At 46.9% G+C, this 22,954-nt stretch overlaps 1 protein-coding gene across 2 annotated transcripts in view; it reads right to left on the reverse strand.

Annotated features, from left to right (window-relative positions):
- Positions 1-22,954, reverse strand: part of arhgef25b (Rho guanine nucleotide exchange factor (GEF) 25b) — a 68,771-nt gene that overhangs the window by 23,371 nt on the left and 22,446 nt on the right. For both annotated transcript variants that reach the window (XM_061220249.1, XM_061220250.1), the window contains 2 exons: positions 1,441-1,745; positions 479-589 (listed from right to left, as the gene is read on the reverse strand). In XM_061220249.1, the coding sequence (XP_061076233.1) occupies positions 479-589; positions 1,441-1,745 (416 nt within the window). The remainder of the gene's footprint in view (positions 1-478; positions 590-1,440; positions 1,746-22,954) is intronic.

The following is a 22,954-nucleotide window of genomic DNA, read 5'->3' on the forward strand; positions in this document are numbered from 1 at the left end:
TTTGACTTCACCTGCCCCTGAAAAACCTGGGTGTAAATAAGGACTTTGAGGAATTTTGAAGAGCTGATTTAGCGTATGTGTGTGGGAGTGTGCATGCATACGTGCATGTGTGTGTGTTTTATTCATGCTTACATGTGTGTGTGTCTGTGTGTCTGTGTGTCTGTGTGTGAGTGTATGTGTTTATGTGTGTTTGTGTTGTACAGGTCTGAGTGTATACCATTAGGATGGTCTGTACGTACCTGCATGTGCGTGGGTGTGTGTGTGTATGTGTGTGTGGGTGTGTATGTGTGTGTGTGTGTGTGTGTGTGTGTATGTGTGTATGTGGGTGTGTGGGTGTATGTGTGTGTATGTGGGTGTGTATGTGTGTATGTATGTGTGTGTGTGTGTGTATGTGGGTGTGGGTGTGTGTGTGTACGTGTGTGTGTGTATGTACAGGCCTGAGTGTATACCTGTTGTGTATGTAGTGGTCTGTACGTACCTGTGTGTGCGTGGGGGTGTTGCCCCCCTGCAGGAGGTCAGACAGGTAGCTGTTGCACAGGGGGGTCCCAGGCGTGCAGTCTTCAGGAGGTCCAGGCCCGTTCCCACTCTCCTGCAGGACAGAGAGCCCCTCAGTACTGCACTCACAGACAGGGGCACACAGGTCCCACAGGAACAGCTGACACGCTGACCTGTTAGGCTAGCCCGCTAACACACAGGAGTTTAAACACTCTGTGTGCTATCGCTGTGGTCCGTGTGCTACACACTGCCCCATTAGGCTAGCCCGCTAACACACAGGAGTTTAAACACTCTGTGTGCTATCGCTGTGGTCCGTGTGCTACACACTGCCCCATTAGGCTAGCCCTCTAACACACAAGAGTTTAAACACTCTGTGTGCTATCACTGTGGTCTGCGTGTTACACGCTGAGGCATTAGGCTAGGCCACTAACACACACAGGCTATTAGTCAGCAGTGCCGGAGGTTAAGCACTTGGTGTGCTATTGCTCTGGTCGGCATGTTACACAATGATGGCTAGCCAGCTAACTCTGACAAGTAGTCAACACTAATGGAAGTTAAATTCCCCGTGTGCTAACACTGTAGTCTACAGGGAAAGCTGTCAGCTGAACAATCAGAGACGATCAGAGTGATGTATTTCCTGTTTAGTGTTCTGTATGTTCTGCCTTTCAGAATAAACTCCTTTCTGATAGCTTCTTGCCTATGACTTCCTTGCCATCAACTCACTGAATGTTTTATCTTCAGAACAATGGCTGTGATCTTCTCCCCCCAAAAACCGCAAGCCCCCTGCCCCCAATACCCCTTAAGAACCGTCTGACCACCAAATTGTGGCGACTGGACACCCCAACATCCCAAAATAACCAACAGTGGCCGCCAAACCCCAACTTAAAGAATAACAAAATCGTTTCCCTCTCTCCCCCAAAATGGCCGCCAGGCCCCGGGTCTCACCGGCTCCTTCTGGGCAGTGGAGAGGACGGTGCGGCCGCCGGCCTGGTCTCCGGGCCCCGGCGGGTCCTGGCTCGGCTGGGCGGGTGGGGGCCTGCCGTCCGGCCTGCGGACCTGCCGCTCGCCCTTGGCCCCCCCGAGGCCCGCGGAGCTCAGCTTGCGCACCGGATTGGTCAGCCACTTTTTAAGGGTGGAGACCGAGCGGCGGGAGCCGGGGGAGCTGGGGGCGGAGCTTCCCGAGGCCTGGGGGGGCAGGGAGGCCACGGAGGTGGAGATACTGCCCTCACTGCCCGCTGTCGAATACGACTCTGCAGAGAGAGAGGGGGAGAGAGGGGGGGGGAGGGGGGAGAGGTAGAGAGAGGGGGGGAGAGAGAGAGGGGGGGAGAGGGAGAGGGAGGGAAAGGGGAGAGATTAGAGAGAGGGGGGGAGAAGGGGGAGCAGGGGAGAAAGAGGAAGAAAAGAAAAGGGAGAGAGAGGGAGAGAGACAGACAGAGAGATTTAATTATATGATTAGATTTAATGAAGGATAAAAATCACTTATAAACAGGAGCAGTAGACAGAATGAGAGTGTGGACGAATGAGCAACAAAAATCACTCAAATAAAAAGTTATAGCCGAGGATGAGAGTGGGAACGTGCACAAGACGGTGAATTTCCAATGATCCAAATTTTCGACCAATTCTTTCAGAAGACAAAATATCTAGTTCCACTTGTGTACACATAGCTTTTTCAGAAATATATTCATTCATATACTATATTCATTTCATGTTCCTTAATTTATAAAAAGAAACCCTGTCAAAATGTTTCTGAATCAACAAAAACATGCAGCACCGATAAATAACAATAAAATGTTAAAATTGCCAATTTTTCCATTATTTGCAGCACACCACATATCACAGTACTGTAGTCGCTGTTCTTATCTAACTTGTAATTAAGGTTCAGTTATATACCCACTATGTCAAACAGGCACTTCTCAATGAAGGTAATGTATCTCTGTATTTCCCAGACCTAATGTGGAAGTCACAGACACCCAGACACTGCTGTCGCCACCCACAGCGAAGGAGACGGAGCAGGGCACACACCGCGCTGGGGAGGGGAGGGGGGCTGAGACAGCGGGAGAAACACAGGAGACAGACCATACGAGCGCAGGGGTGTCATGGGAAGCCATCGCCATGGACGATGGAGGGAAGAAGGGAGGTGAGAACAAACGTGGGCCGAAAAAGAGAGAGTTTGCTGGCATTGGGAGAACCTTCCAAAGGCCAGTTTGTACGTTGAGACGCAGTCAATGGTCACGTTCCAGGTAAGGTCTACAAAGTCTCACATGCAGTCTGCGGCATACATCCTAGATGTGGCGACCCTGTCGGGGTTAGCGGAAACTGTACGGATAGGACAGAAAACAATGCAGACAACTTCAACACACATACTCACAGAGCATGTTGCCTACACACGCGCCAGTATGAACCACAAAAAGCACAATCCATTAAGCGTCAGGGGGTTGTATTTTAGGAGTCTGTCTTTATCTTAAGTCACAAACCTACCGTGGCTGACAGTCTGATCACAGTGTTTTCTCATAACGTGGGTATGGATACGTGTTGTTGTGGGTGAAATCTTTTGCAGTGAATTTTATTTCTGCATTTTAGAGGCCACCCCACAAAATCATGTGGCCGCAGGGGGCACCGCGCTGGCTTGGGGAGGAAGCGAGTGGTTATCTGCTTTCACTGCTGCACGACGCTTGATTACCGTTTAAAAATAGTCTGCATGTCGACACTCACGGAGTGATGTCATCGAGAGCGGGGGAGGGTAGAACGGAGCTTGCGCGTGAGAGGAGGGGGTACCGAACCAAATGATAGTTAATCGCGCCCCTCGTCTTGAGATCCTTCCAGACTGCACTCTCAGAAATAAAGCCACTTAAAGTCACTTAAAGGTACAAATGCTTGTCGCTGGGGCAGTGCCCTATAGGTAAAATTGTACACCTCACCTGCAATATATAATTTGAAGCTTTTTTGCTTGGAAAACTCATTTGAACCCAAAGAGAACATCATATCATACTTTCAGGGTACATTTGGTAAATTGTATCCTTTATTTCTGAGAGTGAGTGTGCACACTCTTTACTCCTCTACTGTTTTCTCCTGTTAAAAGTCTGTTAAACACATAACACACACCAACCGTCCTTGAGCATTTTTTTAAACCCAGACAGAAAGGGTTCCAGGGGGAGAGTGGGACAGTGACCTCTGACCCTGTGCTGGGAGTACTGTGGAGGAACTGGATCTCCAGTGACGGGATGAGGACTGAGAGCCGGGGGTGCATTCCAGTCGTAACACCCTGAGCATCTCAGAGCAGTGACGGTCCTCATAACCATGTTAAAATTGGGCCGATCGCACACAATTATATCAGTGTGTGTTTGTGTGTGCGCACGTGTACATGTGTGAATAGAAGCAGCAGAAAGCAGCCGACTCGCTCATAAGCAGGTCAGAAACTCTCTTACACCTCACACTACAGTGAGTAAGAACTCAGGGTGCTGGGTCTGGCTGTGGGAGGACTGCAAATAGCATTATCACTTCCATCTGGCCCTCAGATTTACTGGAGAGAAAGAGAGAAACAGAGAGAGAGAGATGGGAGAGAGAGGAGAGAGAAAGCGACAGAGGGGAAGAGACAAAATCAGAGACTGAAAGAATGAGGGGGATAAGGAGGAGTGAGAGTGAGAGAGGGAGAGACAGAGAGAGAGAGAGAGAGAATTCAGTGACTTTTGAATTCTGAGAGGGAAGTGTGGCCACATGATAAGCCTCTCATTTTTTAATAGAGGGGAGGGCATTTTGCTTTTCATCACATTACAGCATGAGCCCCTAAGCTGCTGTGGATTGCGGCAAATGACGGCAACTTTGCACGCCATTTTATTCTGGATTTGGTCAACATTAGTCATTTGACTCAGAATCAAACAATGTGCCTGAAGAAAAAACAAATACTCGAACTCATTAGCAATCAAATAGTTAATTAAAGGATAAATATCGAGTGACTTTAGGGGACTGAGAAGCTTCCCCTCTCCTCCACCCTCATCCTTGGTGAAGGTTTGGGATCTCCCAGGCCCCTGTCTGCCCCCGCGCTGGGGGAAAATTCCTCCAGTCAGCACATCCCGGGCGGCTGGGTTTGGGTAAGGAGGTTAGCGGGTGGGAAAGGGGCTGTCATTAGCAGATACAAAGTCATCTCTCTGGGGCCTGCCGCACTTAAAACTGCTGGCTGTGCTCGATTATTCAATCTGCATTAATGTGTGTGTGTGTGTGTGTGAGAGAGAGAGAGAGTGTTTGTGTACGTGTGTGTGTGTGTGTGTGTGTGTGCATGTGTGTGGGTGTGAGTGTCTGCATGTGTGCATGTGTGCGTGTGCGTGTGTTCAGAGTAGAAGTCAGTACCATTTAGTCAATTCAGGAAATAAATTGAGTTTCAAATAATAATTGCATAAATCCTCAAAGAACACAAGAGGCCTTTTTCAATTTATTATCTGAATTTGAGTTCATCTCTGTAATTAAAAATAGATTTTTCAACCAATTGTGTGTTTTTACTTCAGGAGGGTACAACTGACACAGCCCCCCCTCCATCACGCAGGGACTCACTATTCCAGTTCTCACGTCCGTCACTGTCTGACTAGCTTTATGGTGCAATTAGGCCGTGATGCATGACCAGCCATCTAATTCCACACCGTCTCTAATTTCATTAACGACAAATCAGCAGAGATAAGTGTGGAGAGAAAGGAGATGTCGTGTGGGGACAGCGGTGTGGTTTGTCACAAACGCGTGAACGCTAAACGGCCTTATTCAATCTGCGCGCGGGCGAGCGGCTCGTAGGTGGCTGAAACACACGAGGACTTCTCGCCACTCTAAAGCGCGCTGGAAGGAAGGTTCCGCGCACAAACTGCCAAAGGCCATTTAAAGAAACGCGACATCGGCCGCTTTAATAACGGCCATTTCCCACCGAACGCTCAGCCACCGTGGGAGTCAGGCTCATTTTTATAATGGTGATGACGGGGGAGAAAGCAGATTACAGGAGGAAGTGCAGTTTGAGTTGATAAAACAAATCGAGCAGAAGACCTGGTATTACTTAAAAGGAACGTATTCGACTCCATAACGGGAAGATTCTGAGATAACAGGCCAAGGCATTTTTTGCATAAATTGGATGAGCAGAGGCTTTCCGATAAACAGAGGTTCGGCCTTCAAGCGGTGGATATTTTATTAAAAACATCAAGGCCAGAAGATAATGACTCAGCACAGAAGAGTTATGAGCAGAATGATTCACCAGCTTGGCCCAATACATTGATTTGTGCTTAAACACTTCTGCTGCTGAGACACCCGTCAATAGGATGAACTCTAAAACCAAACCTTTTGGATAATGGGTCTTGTGACAGGATCGAATCAAGTTCATTTTTCTTTGATGCTTTCTCATAAAGATTTTTCTCACAAACCACACACACACACTCTCACACACACTCACACACACACAAACACACACACACACGCACACACACACACACACACACAAACACACACACATACACACACACACTCTCACACACACACACGCACATGCACACACACACATGTACACACTCACACACACACACACACACACACACACTCTCACACACACACACACACACACACACACACAGACACACCGCTCACTGGGTGTTTGCCAGGTGGAGACGGTGGAGACTCAGTGGTGAGAGAGGCAGGTCGATGCATCCCGACCCTCCGGCAGGACGCTCTTTATCTTTCTGTGTGATCGGCGCTTAATCTCGGCCCCAGGGCCCGGTGACCTGGGACTTTCCCAGTAAACAAACAGGCTGGGAGACGGACAATGGCGGCCACGCTGGCCTCTTCTCTGGCCCTGACACCATTCTCCTGCCGCGCTCAGTTCCCAGAACAACAGCGGGCTGGTCTGCGCTCATTTTCCCCACATTCAGCCATTTCCTCCTCCCTGTCGTCTCGCCTCCCTCTCCACATGCTAACAGTCAGATTAGCATTTTTTTCACTCGCGGAAGGCTAAGACCAACACTGCTGAAGGCGGTTTGTGTCTTTCACCCCAGAGCGCTTTGATGTGGAGAGAGAGTGGAGCTGTCGGACATGACTGAGTGAGAAAGCGCCTGGAGCCTGAGGCCTGTATGATGCCAGGTAAACTCACCAGACCAGGATCAAGTCATTATTTAAACCCTTTAGGCACCAGTCAGAAATCCTGTCTTTTATCATACTGATACATTTGAGAGGCAAGCAATATTCTGAACACATCTATTCTTCTTTCATGTGGAGGGTAGCATGTTTTGTGGGGAAAACTTTGTTTTTTGAATTTTCATTCTGATATTGCCGCATAAAAAGAGATCAAGTATTTCAAATAGGCTGTCAAACATGAGGAGGACCCAGTGATGGCAATGTGTCCTCCGGGTCCAGCTATCACCGGAGCCAAAAAGGACCATGGCAATGCAAATGGAGGACATGAGGAAATGCAATCAAAGACAGATCCAGGGCCATACTGTGTTTGATATAATATGCCTTTTATTTCCTTTTTGAATCTGAGGCTGTGTTCTGGTTCTATTCTCCGGTGCCCAGCATCCACACTGGACTCAGAATGCTCCTGTTCCCTACCCTGCCACACGCTCTTACCACCTGCCCCCAACAACTGAAGGGACTGACAGGAAATGTAGTCCAGATCAAGACATTGCTGAGGGCATTTAAGCAAGTTCTGGAATTACCAACTGAAACGCTGCCTGTTCAAATTTCATGTAAATAAATAAAGACTTAAAACCTCCCACACTTAGTTTAAGCTTTAGTAATGAAGCACAGAGTACACAAATGGTTGCCTGGTTTTGGAAACCGATCCGGCAACAACCAACAGAGAAAATTTGCATTAAGCCTGTGAGGGCCAATGAGAGGAGAACAGGCAAGTGGGAGAGGAGGGAATTGTGTTCATTGATTTATGTAAGAGACCTCAGTGATAATGGCAGGAATCTCAGGAGATTCAAAGACCGACACGGTGAGACCAGAGGGCATTGAGGGCGAAATGGAAACCTAGCACTCATCGCAGAGGGCCTTGACCTGCTGCAGCAGAATCCAGATGTTTTCCCCATCATTCACATCCTGGAATGGGCTGGGAAGGGGTGGGGGGGAGCACAGGTCTGACCTGTTGCCCCTCAGGCTAACCACAAAGTATCCCTGCATCAATGAATCAGGCCATATCGATCTGCTAATCAATGCATTCTTTCGACTGCATGCCACACAAAATAAAATTAAAATTCCGTCAAGCAACGGCATCACATACAACGGTGCAGCCCACAAGAGAACGAATTATCAATATGAAATCAAACAAACCCTGCTTCTATCTCCATAAATGCAAGTCTCAAACAAAGACCCGGTGAAACATCTCTTATCGTCAGTCAACACAAAGACAACTGAAAGTGCAAAACTGAAGGCACAGGAGTAAGGGAATTATCAGAGGATAAAGATTTGCCGTGTCATTGGTCCTGTTTTGTGGATGCTCCGGGAAACACGCGCGTGCGCACGTACACACACGCCCTGTATGAGCCTTCTGGGAGGATACGGAGAAGTGTGCTCTGGCCGTGCGCCAGCAGGGTTCATTGTGGTGTGGAGAGTACACTGCTCCCTAGAGGCATCTGAGCCTGCTCGCCGTCACATGCTTCTCGGGATTCCCAGAAACAGGTCTGACAGACAGCTCTGTGGTGTTCCGCCGGGATTCGGCCCCGCTCTTTAACACCGCTCTCCGCAGGGCCCCTCCACCTCAGGACCACACAGCACAGTGGAGCCCCTTTCAGGAGAAAAGTCTGGAGGGTTTTAGGAGCGTTTATGAGTGATAACCGGAAAAATAATTGAGGCACATCTACTAATTTGGATGCATTAGTGTGCTAAACTCAGGAGTAGATATGTTCCTTGGAAAAATGTTAGCATAGAGCCCTGAGAAGGGTTTGACCAAAACGACAAAGGATTTTAACCTTAAAGGAGTTTTACCTTAACATTAAGCTCTAGAACAATAACGCTTGGTTCTTTGAAACCTCTGTGTTAGTTCTCAGGTTTGAATACGTTTGAATTCTGAATCAGAACACTAGCTTTAGAGCTTAGCCAACAGGCTCACTAATAGAAAATAGAAAGCCAGAACCGAAATTACAATATCAGGTGCATGAATTCACAGTTCTGCAACTCCCACTGCACGGGTAGACATGTCTCAGTCAGTGGAACAATACATACAGCTTTGTCCCACCATGACGGCAAAATCCAAATCTTTCAAAGGCAAGTAGTGCACACAACATATCACACAGCATCCCATCCATAGGGACTATGAAGCAAAAAACAAACAAACAAAGATGCATAGAGTTGAGTCTAATTCAGTGCTGAATTTCTCCATTGGAAATGTTCCCAAAACGGGATGTACGGGGGGGGGGCTCCTGCAGCTCAATAGGGGGCGCCGTGCCAGCCCTCAGCGATACCGCCAAATTCCTCAGAGCCGCCAACGCGGTCGCTGCCACCCCACACACCCGGCAGAGACCCAACCCCTGCGGGCCTGTGAGTCAAGCACGGGATCTGCACAGCTTCTCTCCAGCGTGGACTCTGGGATTATATTGCGCAGCAGGGGCCTGTAATCATGAAAGCTCGCCCTAATTGCTTCATGCGGTTTTTACTTAATACTAACAGCAGCTTCCTGAACCAGCCGCTTGACCTTTTCTTATAAGTCAGGGTTGTTTTTTTATCCTGCATAATGTGCGTTGTGGGCGGCATGGATGGTGCATTGGGTAGCATTACCGCCTCACAGCAAGGAGGTCCTGGGTTCTAATCCCCGTTGGCCGGGGCCTCTCTGTGCGGAGTTTGCATGTTCTCCCCGCGGGTTAGGCTGATTGGAGAGTCTAAATTGCCCATAGGTAAGAGTGTATGAGTGTATGAGTGTGTGAGTGAATGGTGTGTGTGCGCCCAGCAATGGACTGGCGACCTGTCCAGGGTGTATTCCTGCCTTTCGCCCAATGTATGCTGGGATAGGCTCCAGCCCCCCTGCGACCCTGTTCAGGATAAGCGGGTTAAGATAATGGATGGATGGATAATGTGCGTTGTCATGCTTTGACTTGACTGTCAGAGAGTGAGAAACAACTCATCTGCCTCGGTGGCCAAGAAATGCCCACTTCCACTCTCCAGCTTCAGAGTGATGAACGCCCACCCGCCTGGAATCAATTCACCGAGGATGGTATTGATTTCAACGGCAGTGAAGAGTCTGAAAATCACCCTCAGGGAAACAGCAGTGTCTCTGCTGTGCCGCCTCACACTGGCTGTGCATTCCCGCCATCCGCCCGCCACCGCGAGCAGCCTGGCCCAGAGCAGGCTCCTTATCTGGGGGATGGTGGCAGTGAGCGCCCAGATGGTGCTGGAGAGCTGCCTGATACCCCGGCCTCCTGCTGAGATAATTCCACCAAATCAGCCCAGTGGTGGTGGTGGTGGGGGCACACGTGGAGACGCACGTGCCCAGGCGTCTATACTCGGCATCGGAGGCACATACTGCGAGCTGCCCCAGCCTCTCTCTCTCCACGTGGAAGATCCGGATGCGGTGCGGCAGCCAAATGGCACGCAGGTTAATTCTTAGAGACCGCTTTTGTCAAATCGGATGCCTCATTATCACAAAAAGTCAAAGAGCCAGCATGTCAGCCTTTGCTTTCTCTCTCTGCCTGAGTCAGACTGGCAGAGGAGGCAGTTTGAAAGCTCAAAGTACAAAGCAAATAAACACAGTCTGAACACTCCCTCTGTCCTCTGAACGGTGTTAAGCCTCGGAAAGCTTTTTCCACCCATGGATTCCACAGAAAGATTTGGGCCTGATTGTCCAATCAGAAGTAGGCTACATTAGTAATGCAAGCGCTAATTCAGCACAACTTGTTCTGGTCATTTTGTTATCATCATATTTCTTCCTTGGGTCCATTTGTACTGTAGCTGTATATACACACTCTCTTTCCATTTTAGACGATTGGTCCAAAGGCATTTGAAGTTTTAATAAGCATTGTTACACAGATACAGTATTAAAGAGAGTTGCTAATTTGATATCCTCATTACAAAACATGGCGGCACGGATGGCGCAGTGGGTAGCACTGCCGCCTCACAGCAAGGAGGTCCTGGGTTCGCATCCCCGTCGGCCGGGGCCTCTCTGTGTGGAGTTTGCATGTTCTCCCCGTGTCTGCGTGGGTTTCCTCCGGGTACTCCGGTTTCCTCCCACAGTCCAAAGACATGCAGATTAGGCTGATTGGAGAGTCTAAATTGCCCGTAGGTATGAGTGTATGAGTGAATGGTGTATGTGCCCTGCGATGGACTGGCGACCCGTCCAGGGTGTATTCCTGCCTTTCGCCCAATGTATGCTGGGATAGGCTCCAGCCCCCCTGCGACCCTGTTCAGGATAAGCGGGTTCAGATAATGGATGGATGGATGGATGGATTACAAAACATGCAATAGAAGCTAAGCATCATGCTAAGCTTGAAAGAGAAGGGATTCATTTTCCTCAGTCGACTGAGTGTCAGTGCAGGATGTGGGATAAACACTGAGCATCATTTTATATGGTAATGGAACGCCTTCAAAGCCACCCTCAAAGCGGCACACAAGTCCAGATGCAAGCAGGCATTGAAAGTTTTCCCCCAAGCACACACACACACACCCATCCCATTCTACAGACCAGCGTATGAATGTCTCCTCCTGAGTCTCATCTCTATTCCTCCTCACTCACATCGCCATAGCAACAAAACCCAGGGGGAGGAGGCGAGTGAGAACAGCCTCTCACTAGACGAGCCGACAGGAGAGACGTCGAACCGACACGTGTAAACGAGCGCTTCAGTCTGCTCACATCCAAGCTGTCGTCCTATGAGCTAACGGTCCAGTATCATTCTCACCGCAAGCCCTTTTTCTGACTGTTGAAGGCTTGCACAGCTGGGTATGGAGGACCCAATCCTACAGGTTTCAGAGTGGCTTCTAAACCAACCACACATCAGCACGTTAATATCTTAAATTTGTGGACAAAATGAAATTCATAGATAAAGTAGAATGCTCAATATCAATGTTCACAGACCTTGATATATGGGCTGGGGTGTCTCAACTCTGATGTTTACTGTCCAATAAATGTCAAATTACAATACTGTACTACATACAAAATATTACATATTCGAACAAGTAAAGGTATAAAATATTGCAGTATACTGCATATATACTGTAAAGGGTATTGAATATTTATTGAATGCCTCGGTCTATTTACAACTTAGCAGAAAAGCTGTGGTCTTGGGAAATTAAATAAATAAACTTCAAAGAAATATTGTACAAATGTTGCTCCAGCCTAAATGTCCTTACAGAAAAGTTGCAATCACGTTTTGTGCTTGCTGGGTAGTGAAGGATGTGAAAACAGGTCTTGGAGGTCAGGCTTCTCTGGGAGTGCCTCCAGTATGGCTGGAAACCAGTCCAGAGGCTATAGGAAGACTTCCTGTTACACTTCACTGACCTACTTACAGGCTGTAGACACAGCCTGACTCCAACCATTGAGGGACTTTTACTTTCAAAGGAGACGAGAGGCAGGAGGCAAAAGCAAATTGGTGACATGGGATATGTAATTGAGAGGTTAAGCGGGGGAAGGTGTGGAGTTTGGTCAGAGGAAAGACAATCATGAACGGCAAGGTGGTTATTAATTTAAAAGACGTTGGCGTAAATGTGTGTAAATTAGGTGAGGGTTAAGGTTTTTTCCCAAAGCGGGACTGATTTAAAGGTCTCCATTGGTTCACAGGTCCCTTTGTGCATACAGAACTAACTGTAAGTGAAGTATGTGTTAAAAACTAAATCTAAAAACAACATCGAAAATATTTCCTTTATGCAGACCTTAATACTATACTATTTGCCATAAAGTGTCAGATTTTTATTTGATCTTGTGAAGTTCTTACTTATCCTTAACTGCCAGCTGATACTGATTTATAACACTGATATACAGAATGATTATACTTTACCTAGGGTAAATAAACTATAGCTTTATATATTTGAAGAGATTTAATTTAGAACAACAACATTTAAATTTAAATTCAATGTAAATTAATGCAATAATCATTACCTGTTATTCTGAACATAAGAAAAATGTCAAAAATCCTACAAACTGAAAAATTAAACAACAGTGTATTGACACTGCAATAGCAGATGGTAAAATTCGGATCCAATTTTTTCCAGAGAAAAGCTGGCACACTGTTTATGTATAGTACTAGTCTGCTGATTATGGATTGGGGAAGAAACAAGATATTTTTATGATAGGAACAGGCCATTAAGGCTATCAAGGCTTGTCTTTTTGCCTACAGTGAAGAATGCTTCAACGATGGTGTGAACACCACAAGGCTCTTCAGCACATGAAAGAAAATCAGAATGAGAGAGGAGATAGTGTGTGTGTGTGTGGGGGGGTGTGTGTGAGAGAAAGAAAGATAGAGTGTGTGTGTGTGTGTGTGAGAGAGAGAGAGAGAGAGAGAGAGAGACACAGACATCACCTAAATCCTCTTCTATCTATACCTAACAACATTCCAAGCTGTGTTTCTTCTGCCAGATTCAGGTCAGGCTCCTCACCCTACTCAAAGTGCATTGGAGGAGAGCTGCAAACTCCATGGGGCCGAGTTTAGGTAGAAACTGCAAGTTTGGAAAGCATGATTGTGAAAAAATAAATAGAAAACTGGACCACCGCTACATTAAATGCAGTCTACAGATGGCCAGGCTTCTCAGCTATTTTTACTGCTGCTGTATTTTCCTATAATGTGTCAGGGGAGAGGATTCTACCTTATAAGCTGATGGCAGAAGCAGAGTTGCTGAGTGTGGTGACATCATGGAAGGAGGAGGTGCCCTCTGTCCCTCTATGACAGTGATGTCATCACGCAGTCACACAAATCACAGCACTGGCGTCCCCAGGGGGTCAGCCCACAGTGAACAACAGCACCTTGACCCCCCCCCCCCCTCTCGTTCTCCCCAATGGAGGCACTCCCAGAGACAAAACCTCTGAACATGAAGAACGCTGGTAGAAAACCAGTGGTAGAAAATCAATACATTACACAATATCCTGACAACACTGAAAGAACGGCTCTTCTTTTTGCCAACGAACGGGCCAACAAACGGGCTGTGATATAACAGGTTAGCAGTCGGTCGCTGGCTATTTTTAAAACGCAAGTTTCTCCTTTTGCCCATTGGGTAGGTTGTTTTTTCTTCGCTCTGTGTTATGTTAGCGCGCCTCGGTCCTGATTTATGGCGTGTGCTGGGGCCACACACGGATCCTGTTGACCTGTAGCGGTGAAAAGGGGCCAGACTAGTGCGCAGCATTCGACACAGCCGGTCATGTTGGCCCCGCGGACCGCCTGATACGGTGTGCGGGGGCGGGGGATTAAATGGGACTCCAGGTCATGAGGTCACCGGGGCTCCTGGGAGAAGCACTGCAGTTACCTTATTATGGGGGGGTGGAAAATTTTGCTGACTCCGTTACCGACAGGCAGGGAGGTAAAAAGGAAGGAACCGATGGTGGGGGAAGGGGTGTGCGTGGTGGAGGGGAGGTAATGAGAAAAACAGAGAGAAAATTATGGAGAGGGGTCAGACACTGGCAGCGGGTGAGGGAGGAGGGGGGTCAGGAGAGGTGAACAGAGAGAGAGCCAGGAAAGTCAAAATGACACCAAACAGGAAGAGAAGGAGAACACAAAGGAGAGATAGAGAGAGCTGAGGAGAGATGGAGAGAGCTGAGGAGGGACTTCCTGATTTCCTGGGGGGCCGCAGTATCCTTAATGGGGGGTACAGATGGCGGTCAAGGGGTAGGAAGGGGCGGGGATAGGGGAATCTCACCCATCCCGTGAGCGAGCACAGCAGAAGTCAGGCCAACTTCCCAAAGAGCTGTGATCCAATTGAGCGCACACTTACATTTCTGGCATCAATGCAACAGTAAACTATTTGTTGATTGAGTCGTAAAAGGACAGAATGCACTGAAATAATTGCAGTGAAATAAGCTATATCACAATACTAAGTGTGTGGGATGGTTCAGTGGTTCGCATGTTGGTTTTACTCAGTGTGAAGCTAGCTCAATGCCCCAGCCCTGTTTCACCTGCAACACAACTGACGTTGTGTTTGTACAACTCCGCCATTACCGTTTACTCAGAGGCTGAAGGCACTGTCAGTGAGTTCCTTCATTTCTGACAGCTGAATAATCTTGAACAACAAAAAAACTGAAAAAGAACTGCTGCTTGGATTTGGGGAAGTCAGGTGCTGATTGGCAAGGCAGGTAGGCAAACATAAATCCACAGTCAGTGGTTTTCAGTGAAAGATGCACTTCTCCAAACGGAACTGTTGTCTCTCTTGTAGTTTGTAGACCGTGTAGGGTGTACAACTGTCGCCAGATGGTTAACAGGCTGGGGAGAAGCGTACACTTTAAATTCAGAGCCGCAGGTGTGCGAGGGCAGACAACACTCGAGGGGCAGAATGAACCTTTCCAAATACGGGAGAAAAAAAAATGGGGGGTTTCGGTTTCAAAAAGCCATTCAAATGGAAAAAGAGGGGAAAGGAGCACGGAATATGCATTTTCACAGGGGAATCAGGATTTCAGAGACAGAAACAAGGACATAAACATAAATGCTTAATAGGCAGTTCAAAGCATCGCACACAGAAAGCTGATACAGAGGCTTCCCTGTTAATTATGTCTGTAATAGTAAACAGAGGGCAGAGACAGAATAATCCCATCATCCAAGGGGAAAGCAGCAAAATACAATTTTTTTTGGAAACTGATCTTTCAATGCAGTCGTTGCAGGCTGTTATTCCCCTCTCTCCTTTACTCAGAATCCAGTGTGGCAATTTCATTCGGCAGGTACACAGGTGGGTCATGTCGGAGAACAGGGCTGGGCAGGCCAGGGCGAGACAAGGTGGGGCACACAGCTCACTGCGTGCGTAGGCCCCATCCAAAGCCCCCATGTGGGGAGAATGCATACAGGCAACCACGCACGTCCGCAAGCTAGCCGTCAGTGCTCAAGACACATATGGTGACTGTTTCAGAAAATAAACTCTCGGAAAAGATGTTTGCCTGTTGGAGGGCATTGTAGGCTCCGGTGACTCTGTGTACCTCGGGCAAATCCAAGCACAGTAAACACCCTCGCCTAGGGGTTCATTTGCACATCTTCATATGGTTCAGCTTTCTTTTCTCGAGGCACAAATGAAAAACAAATAATATTGTGGTGCTAGACTGCAGTTGTGCCAAGTTGCATGAAAAAAAAAAAGGAACAGGACTCTAGGAATTTCAGCCACCCCTGGACAGAAATGAACACAAGAAATGTGTTGTTTCACATTTCTCTGTGAAATGGAAAAGCAAACTATTATATTTAGATGTGAAAAGACAAAAGTAAGCCTTTCAATTGGAAATGTATCAAAAAAACAGACCTACAATGGATTATTTTGTGTGTATTAGTGATAGCCAGAACATCAGTGCTATGAAAGACCTTTGTGCAGTTCAGACCCAACAGAAAGCAACAGATCCTTAACCCGTTTACGTGCACAAAAGGCAGTTGTTCTCAAATTAAGCTGAGGATTATTTTAGGGACTCTCAGGCAGCACTGTTGAGATAACTGCATATAATGAACTGGGAAAGGGAGCGTGATTCACACCAGGGAAACCATGGTGGAATTCTCAAGCAACGCAGGGCTGAGCGTAATCGCTCTCTAATATGGTGGAGAAACACTGCCATTAAGGAGCGCGATGGTCACTGTGGGTCTTGTCACACAGCGTGGCTTCCATGTCAGAGTGGATTATTATGCCCACCAGCAGGCACAGACACACACGGACCACACACACTCACACACACACACACACACACAGATTTTTCAGTGTAATCTCCTCCTTGCAGTAGTCTGCCGCAGCAGGAACTGCCTGCGTTCTCATTACCCTGGCCTGACCCAGGGTCGCTTCTTCAGCACGCAGCAGCGCCAAGCCGCCTCCAGGAGCCAACAACAGCATCCCGGCTCCCCGCGGCGGTCCCTGTCAAGCGCCGTGTTCGCCTCTGCCAGATGGGCGAGCCTCCTCCTCTTCCGTCGCCAGGAACAAACAAACAATGGAAACACCGACGGGGGGCCGTGCCTCCAGCCCCCCGCCCCCGCCCTCCACCGGAACCCGGGTCCTATCAGCATCTTCCAGGCCATAGCCGTCACAGCCGGCCCCAGCTCTGCAGATCTCCACCACTGCAACCGCCATCTCTACGCAGTGCACCAGCCCCTCAATCTGTGCTGTCCCTCCAAAATAACCAAGTCACCCTAGAAAACGAAGGCTCTTTTACGCGAAACGTACCTACTCACTATCTACCTACAATTTTCACACAAACCCAAATGCCCGTGCGCATACTTTATGAAACACCTTCATACCTCCACACAAAAATAATGTACCCCCATTGCAAAAATAACCCAGCCAAATAAGTACCAATGTACCCGCCCACTACCCAACAATCCACCCATCTGGCCATTTTCTAACCCACTTCACTAAGGGTCACAGGGCATTTGAGCAAGCAGCACCCAGCAAGCATTGGGTGAGAGATAGGGATACACCCTCGACAGTTCAGCAATCCATTTCAGGACACACACACACACACCATTCACTCACATACTCCATCTATGGGCGATTTAGACTCTCCAAATAGCCAAACCTGCATGTGTCTGTCGGGGGAAGCTGGAGTGTCTGGAGGAAGCCCACAGCTATGGGCAGAACATGCAAGCCCTAGCCAAACCCAGACCAATACCTTCCTACCAACAAAGTGCCCACTTACTCAACAGAACACAGAGTACCAGACCACAACCACTCAAACCCAAGAGAGAGACACTGCCTCGCCTTGGAGTGAGCGTGCTGAGATAGAGGACATTAAGCACTTCAGGGCACAAGCTGCACTCCCAGGTGAGGCAAACCTGCTCAGATTTCATAAGGGGTGTCGCATGCTGTATTGGATGTGGTGAGAGGAGTCAGAGGGAGGTGGGAGGTGGGGAGGAAGTAAGGGAAAATGCTCACGGGACAACCAGAATTTTTGAGAGGGGAAGACTGTTGTCAAGGATCAGGCAGGAGCATAAAGAGTCTCTCCGTTACATGTACCACATTGGACACGTGTAAGTGTTGGCGGTTTCCATTTTAAACAGGCAGTGCTGTCAACAGGCATAATCGCAAGGAAAGATTGATATTGGTTCCCTGCCAGCAGCTAAAAGTACTTATTCTTAGTCCGTGATGCATGCTCTTAATTAGGAAAATGAAAAAAACACATTTAGGATAGAGCTTTGAGATTGTGTGCATACACATAAACAACCCAATAAACAAGTGAAAAATAAACTGGAATGTTTCACCTTTAGCTGTCAGTCTCTCAGCTTAACAGTTACCATTTTAAAAATATTGATTCCCCTTCTAAGGGCAGATTTATACTGCCACTCTGATGTGACCTGATTCAAATTTTTTCCGCACATTTTTTCCCACACAGATCAGATGTAATGGTTAAAGGTGTAAACTCCAGAAAGGCGCATTGTATCCGATTATTTGAGATTGGATGCAGGACTCCTTTGTGCAGAATGTGGTTTTAAATTCCAACACAATTCCGACCCTTAACAGCCCACCTGAATTGAAACACTCAGATTGGATTGTTGAAGTGATGTCTTGATGTCATTTTAGTGCATTGTGCAACACATCAGATACACATTAAAGATGTGCGGGTAGCTGGCTAAGGCAAATTTTTACCAAATGTTTTGTTCTTTTGCTATTTTTATTTATTTGCCCTGGGTGAGTGATCATGATCTTTCGATTATATCCTGCATAAAATTATGGATGATAAGTATTTCAAAATGTTTATTTCGATGGAGCCAGCTAGCTACTTTGTTGCCCATGTTTTTATTATTACTTTTCATGTATTCTCTAAAAGGTTCACTTTGTATAGCCTGAAAAACAGCACAAACTATCAAACACATCACGGATGTGCATATGCCAAGAAGGTGTGCCATAGCGGGATATCCAGCTCCAGTAGCAAGGCCCTTCTCCACCATCTTACCGTCAACGAGTCCTGCCTTTGAAGTGCAGGACCTTGAACAAAAGCAACATCCTCGTAACTTCGCAGGGCTCCGTGCTGGCATCTGACTGTTGCCATGTCAACCTGTATTGCTATGCGTGCATGCGCAACATACTAATACAGAATTAGGAAAAAAGTGCCTTTAGATACTGTGCTCCATACACTTAGAATAAACCACATTGTTCTGTTCAGGGATCTCATAAGAATCAGATTACATTAAACTGTGAATGTTTATTTAATGTTGTGTTACTGCTTTTACGTTCTGGTTATTATGTTATGTTTTGTAAATAGATAAGGTTTTATTGTTTAGTCTGTAAACTCCGCACCCTGGACAGAGAGCTCAGTGTGCCTGAGGTAAATAAAATAAATGTTAAAATATAAGTTGCATGGGCATGTAAACACACAGGCCACATACAGGTTGTGTAATGTAAACACTATAAACAAAACATCAGATTCAGGCATCAAGGCCTGCAGCGTAAAACCCAATTCCTCTCAAGTTACAGTGGTGCCTCCTATACCCATGCAAGGAGCGCTGCAGCTAAATCGCATGATCTTGCAATCCTCTTATCCTACACTGAGTATTTTCCACTCAACAGGTGACACAGTACCACAGGAGAAATGGTACCAGTTAGCGGAGGGGCCTATCGCATTAAAGGAAGGAGCTAAATGAGTTGTAACCTTTGTAACCCTGTAGCTGCAGCAGACTAATGTGTCCCAGTCACACACAGATAAAATGGCCAAGGAATACATTTAGGTTTAGCTGGCGCTTGTGGTGGGTGCCTTAACCTGCAAAGCCACTGAGGAGTCCATAAACTAGTCTGTGATTTATAGAGCCATTTTCTACAGTTAATTCACAGTCAGATAGAAAAACTGCAACTGTTTTTGCAATGTCATCACAAAATGAGCCCCCAGCATCCATCCTCCATACCCTCGGCCAGGCATTAAGAAATTACTCGGACGGAATTAAATGGCTCTCCTTTCTCTGGCCTGGCAGCTTTAAATGCGATTTCCATTAGTGGCGGATAGAGAATATCAACCCCTCCAAACTTGCTACCGCTGTGGAGAGCCAGCTGGAGGGTACAGGCCCTGTCTTCCTGCCCAGACCTGCCACCGCAGCCACCATCTCCATGTCACAGAGTATCGCCAAGCAATGCTCGCTAAAATGCTGAATGAGAAATGTCTAATAGAGCCCGGATATATTTTTCTCCATTACCATCCTTGGCAGGGACCTTGATTCATGGTGAGTTATAGCCTAATGCCTGCAGCACTGAGAATGTGAAAACATAGTTTAAAGATGAGAACTAGGCCCTCCATTTAGCCTTATTTCAATGTTTCTTTCTTTAATTATACCTGATGCTGTAGCAAAACATCCAAATTTTAGAGGCACCAATGCTTCTGGAAAAAAGGCACCACAGATATCTTTTGGATATCTACATGGTGGTGACGATCACTATTGCACTGAAAGATATTTGATCACACGAAGGGGCTTTGTCTCTGCAAGACCTAGCACACCATTGCCCATGTATTAAAACTCTTTGTGTGAAGAAATATGTGTCATGGTACATAGGACTTCTATACCTTGCATAATCCATAACTCATTTATATAGCCTGATTTTACAGGCAACATAAAGTTTATATTCAAGGTTTATACCGCTGGAGTCCCTTCTGACTGCAAATTCAGCAATATCCATCCCTTTTGAACACATATCATCCTAGTTTATTGTGAGACTGCTTAAACCCAAAGTAACTGGTAAGCAATGGGGGCTGGTGTAAATTGTTGCCTAGTCTCTTCCTGCCCTTAAACCCAGCAAATACCGTGAAAAACCTTGTGGCTGACAGCTCCCAAATGTAGGATTTGCACACTGTAGCCAATTTCAATGCATGAGCCAGGAAATAAATAGTTATTTTATATGACCTAGAAAATACATAAATCTTAATCATAATGTTATCAAGCAGCAGAATCGTTGAGGTTGATAATCATGCCCTGAAAGTTAAGTTGCAGTGAGTTTTAGCGTGCCATTGCCCGATGTCAAACTGTTATTGCTTCCAACCTGGTCCCATTTCTGCAGCAGCTGGCAGCCAGACTAAATCACCACAGCTGCTTCCTGGGGGAAGAGGTGTGAACAATCAGTTCCATTTTCAAATATGTTCTGATTAAAACGCCACAGCATGTGGAACAACGCCTCCAAGGCCAAGGGGAAAAAAACAGGCCCCTTCCAGAGGAAGTCACAGTTCTCAATCTACCACTCACCAACAAGGACAAACTTTATGAAGCTAAAGGAGGGGGTCTGAGAGCCGTGCTGTTTGTTGATAAGCAGAGCAGTGCTGGTCAGATGCCGCTCTCTGGCTTCATGTGGAGCTTCGGTGTCTTCAACATGTGATTGCTGTTGTTATCCTGCTGGTGTCCTGTTGCTTCTGCTCCAAACTTTAACACAACAAATGTAGTTTGGGGTCATCTTCAGTGGCCCTGTGTTGTGTGTGTGAGTGAGTGTGTGAGCGATATTTGACTATTTAAGAAATGATGTTTATGTGGTTATAAGGTGTGGTCTGTGATAGTCTTTATAGTGGTGTGTGTGTGTGCGTGTGTGTGTGAGTACCTGTATATGAATGTGTGAGAGTGGATGATAAGAGCTCAATCTGTAATCCAGTTGCAATCCAGAAGCAAGAAACGTTTTCAGTTCATAGGTTTCAAGCACATCCCCCCCACACCTTGTGTCCTAATTCCAAGCGCACCCGGATTGCAAACAAGTGCAAGTCAACAACTTTGATGGCAAATAACAAGTCTACAAAACCTCCCATGGAGATAAATACAGGAAGTGACATGACAGAAAAACAATGAACAGCAAGCGCAGGCAGTGTTTCCTCGCATTGTAGGCCTCAGCAGCTGTCTGGACTTTACAACAGGCCAGACGGCCAAAAACCTCGCTCCCCTATGATCAGTACGCATCGAGTTCTTCACCTCCTACCCAGAAAAACCCCTCTGATTTTGTTTTCACTTTCAGAAATCGAGCCATGGGACCTGACTGCTTCTTTCAGGCAACAGCACTGGTCGTTAATTATGTTTGTTTGCCAGCTCGACGACACAAAATGATCCACACCGGCTGTTGTTTTCTTCAGGAGGAGACTTATGAGAAAGAAAATGGGGGGGAAAGGTGCTGAATAGGATGGAGGGAGGGAAGGAGAGAGTCTGTTGAAGAGAGGGGAAAGTGAATTTAGCGATGGGGGGATGCGTATATCACAGCTCGTCTGCCACACGCTGGCTTAACCCTTTGAAGAGTAGTATTTTCTAAATTCACCCAGTGTCCTGGAACTTCAAACACTCTCGGTCGGTCAGCACGCCAGCAATCGCACAGAGGGATCCGCAAAACCGAAACAGGTGAGTCAGAGATTGATTGATCGATTGACTCATCTGGGTTACAAAACAATCAATTCAATCAACCAAGTCTCGTCAAATGCACATTCAACATGTTCAACGAACATCCCATGCAGGTGCAGAACCCCCAAATGCATCTTCTTTTATATACATTGTTTCAAAATAACACCTTTTCCTGCACAACCATGACCGTGCCAACCGGTCCTTTTTGTTCAAAAGCACAAAAATGTGTGGTGAGCGTGACGACATAATGACTGATCAACAGGCTTTGTTTGACGTCCATTCCTGTGACGTAGTCGGATGACAGACAAAGGCCATCATACCCATAAAGCCAAACCACATAAATGGCAGAGATGTCAACGCCATCAGCACAAAGCCACCCTATCCCCCCACCCCCAAAAACAAAACTACTTGTGTGTTGTTGGAGAGCCCACACAGAGGCAGAGCTCTGGAGGAGCAGATGGCTAATGCAAGCTTTTTCACTAAACGGAATAAAAGACAGAGCAAACTGACGCAGATTGACAGGTTTTACCACGGCTTCAAACGAATTCGCATTTTCTCCCATGCATATAGTATAATCCCCATGGAAACCTGGCCCTATTCCCTAATAGGCCGCTGGTGATTACATAACAGACATACTGTATGCCACACAACAACCTTCCTCTGGGCTCATTTCAGAGAACGGCCCTGACTTACTGTTTCACATTGTCCAGTCAGTTCCATTTAAATTTGGTCAGTTAAAGAATTGAATTTAAATTAAATTAATTGTCAGCTTTGTGGATATGTTTCAATTCAGAAATTAAATTTCGTTGCATTTTTGTGCTCTTGACTGAATTTAAATGGACAAGATCCGAAACAGGGCTCGGTTAAGATTCCGTTGGGGAAAATTGGGGAAAATTCCATTCTTGTGCCCCTGCATTTTCTGGCTCAGTCGAAGATGCTGTGTGGTTGTGCACACCACCCACTGAAAACTAATGTCCCCAGTACAGGAGAAACAACAGGGCTCAACTCACTCAGCCTACAGGGCTCAGGCAGTAAGAGCAGTCGCCTGGCAGTCGGAGGGTTGCCGGTTCGAT

This window comes from Conger conger, chromosome 14, assembly GCF_963514075.1.
Source record: "Conger conger chromosome 14, fConCon1.1, whole genome shotgun sequence".
NCBI lineage: Eukaryota > Metazoa > Chordata > Actinopteri > Anguilliformes > Congridae > Conger > Conger conger.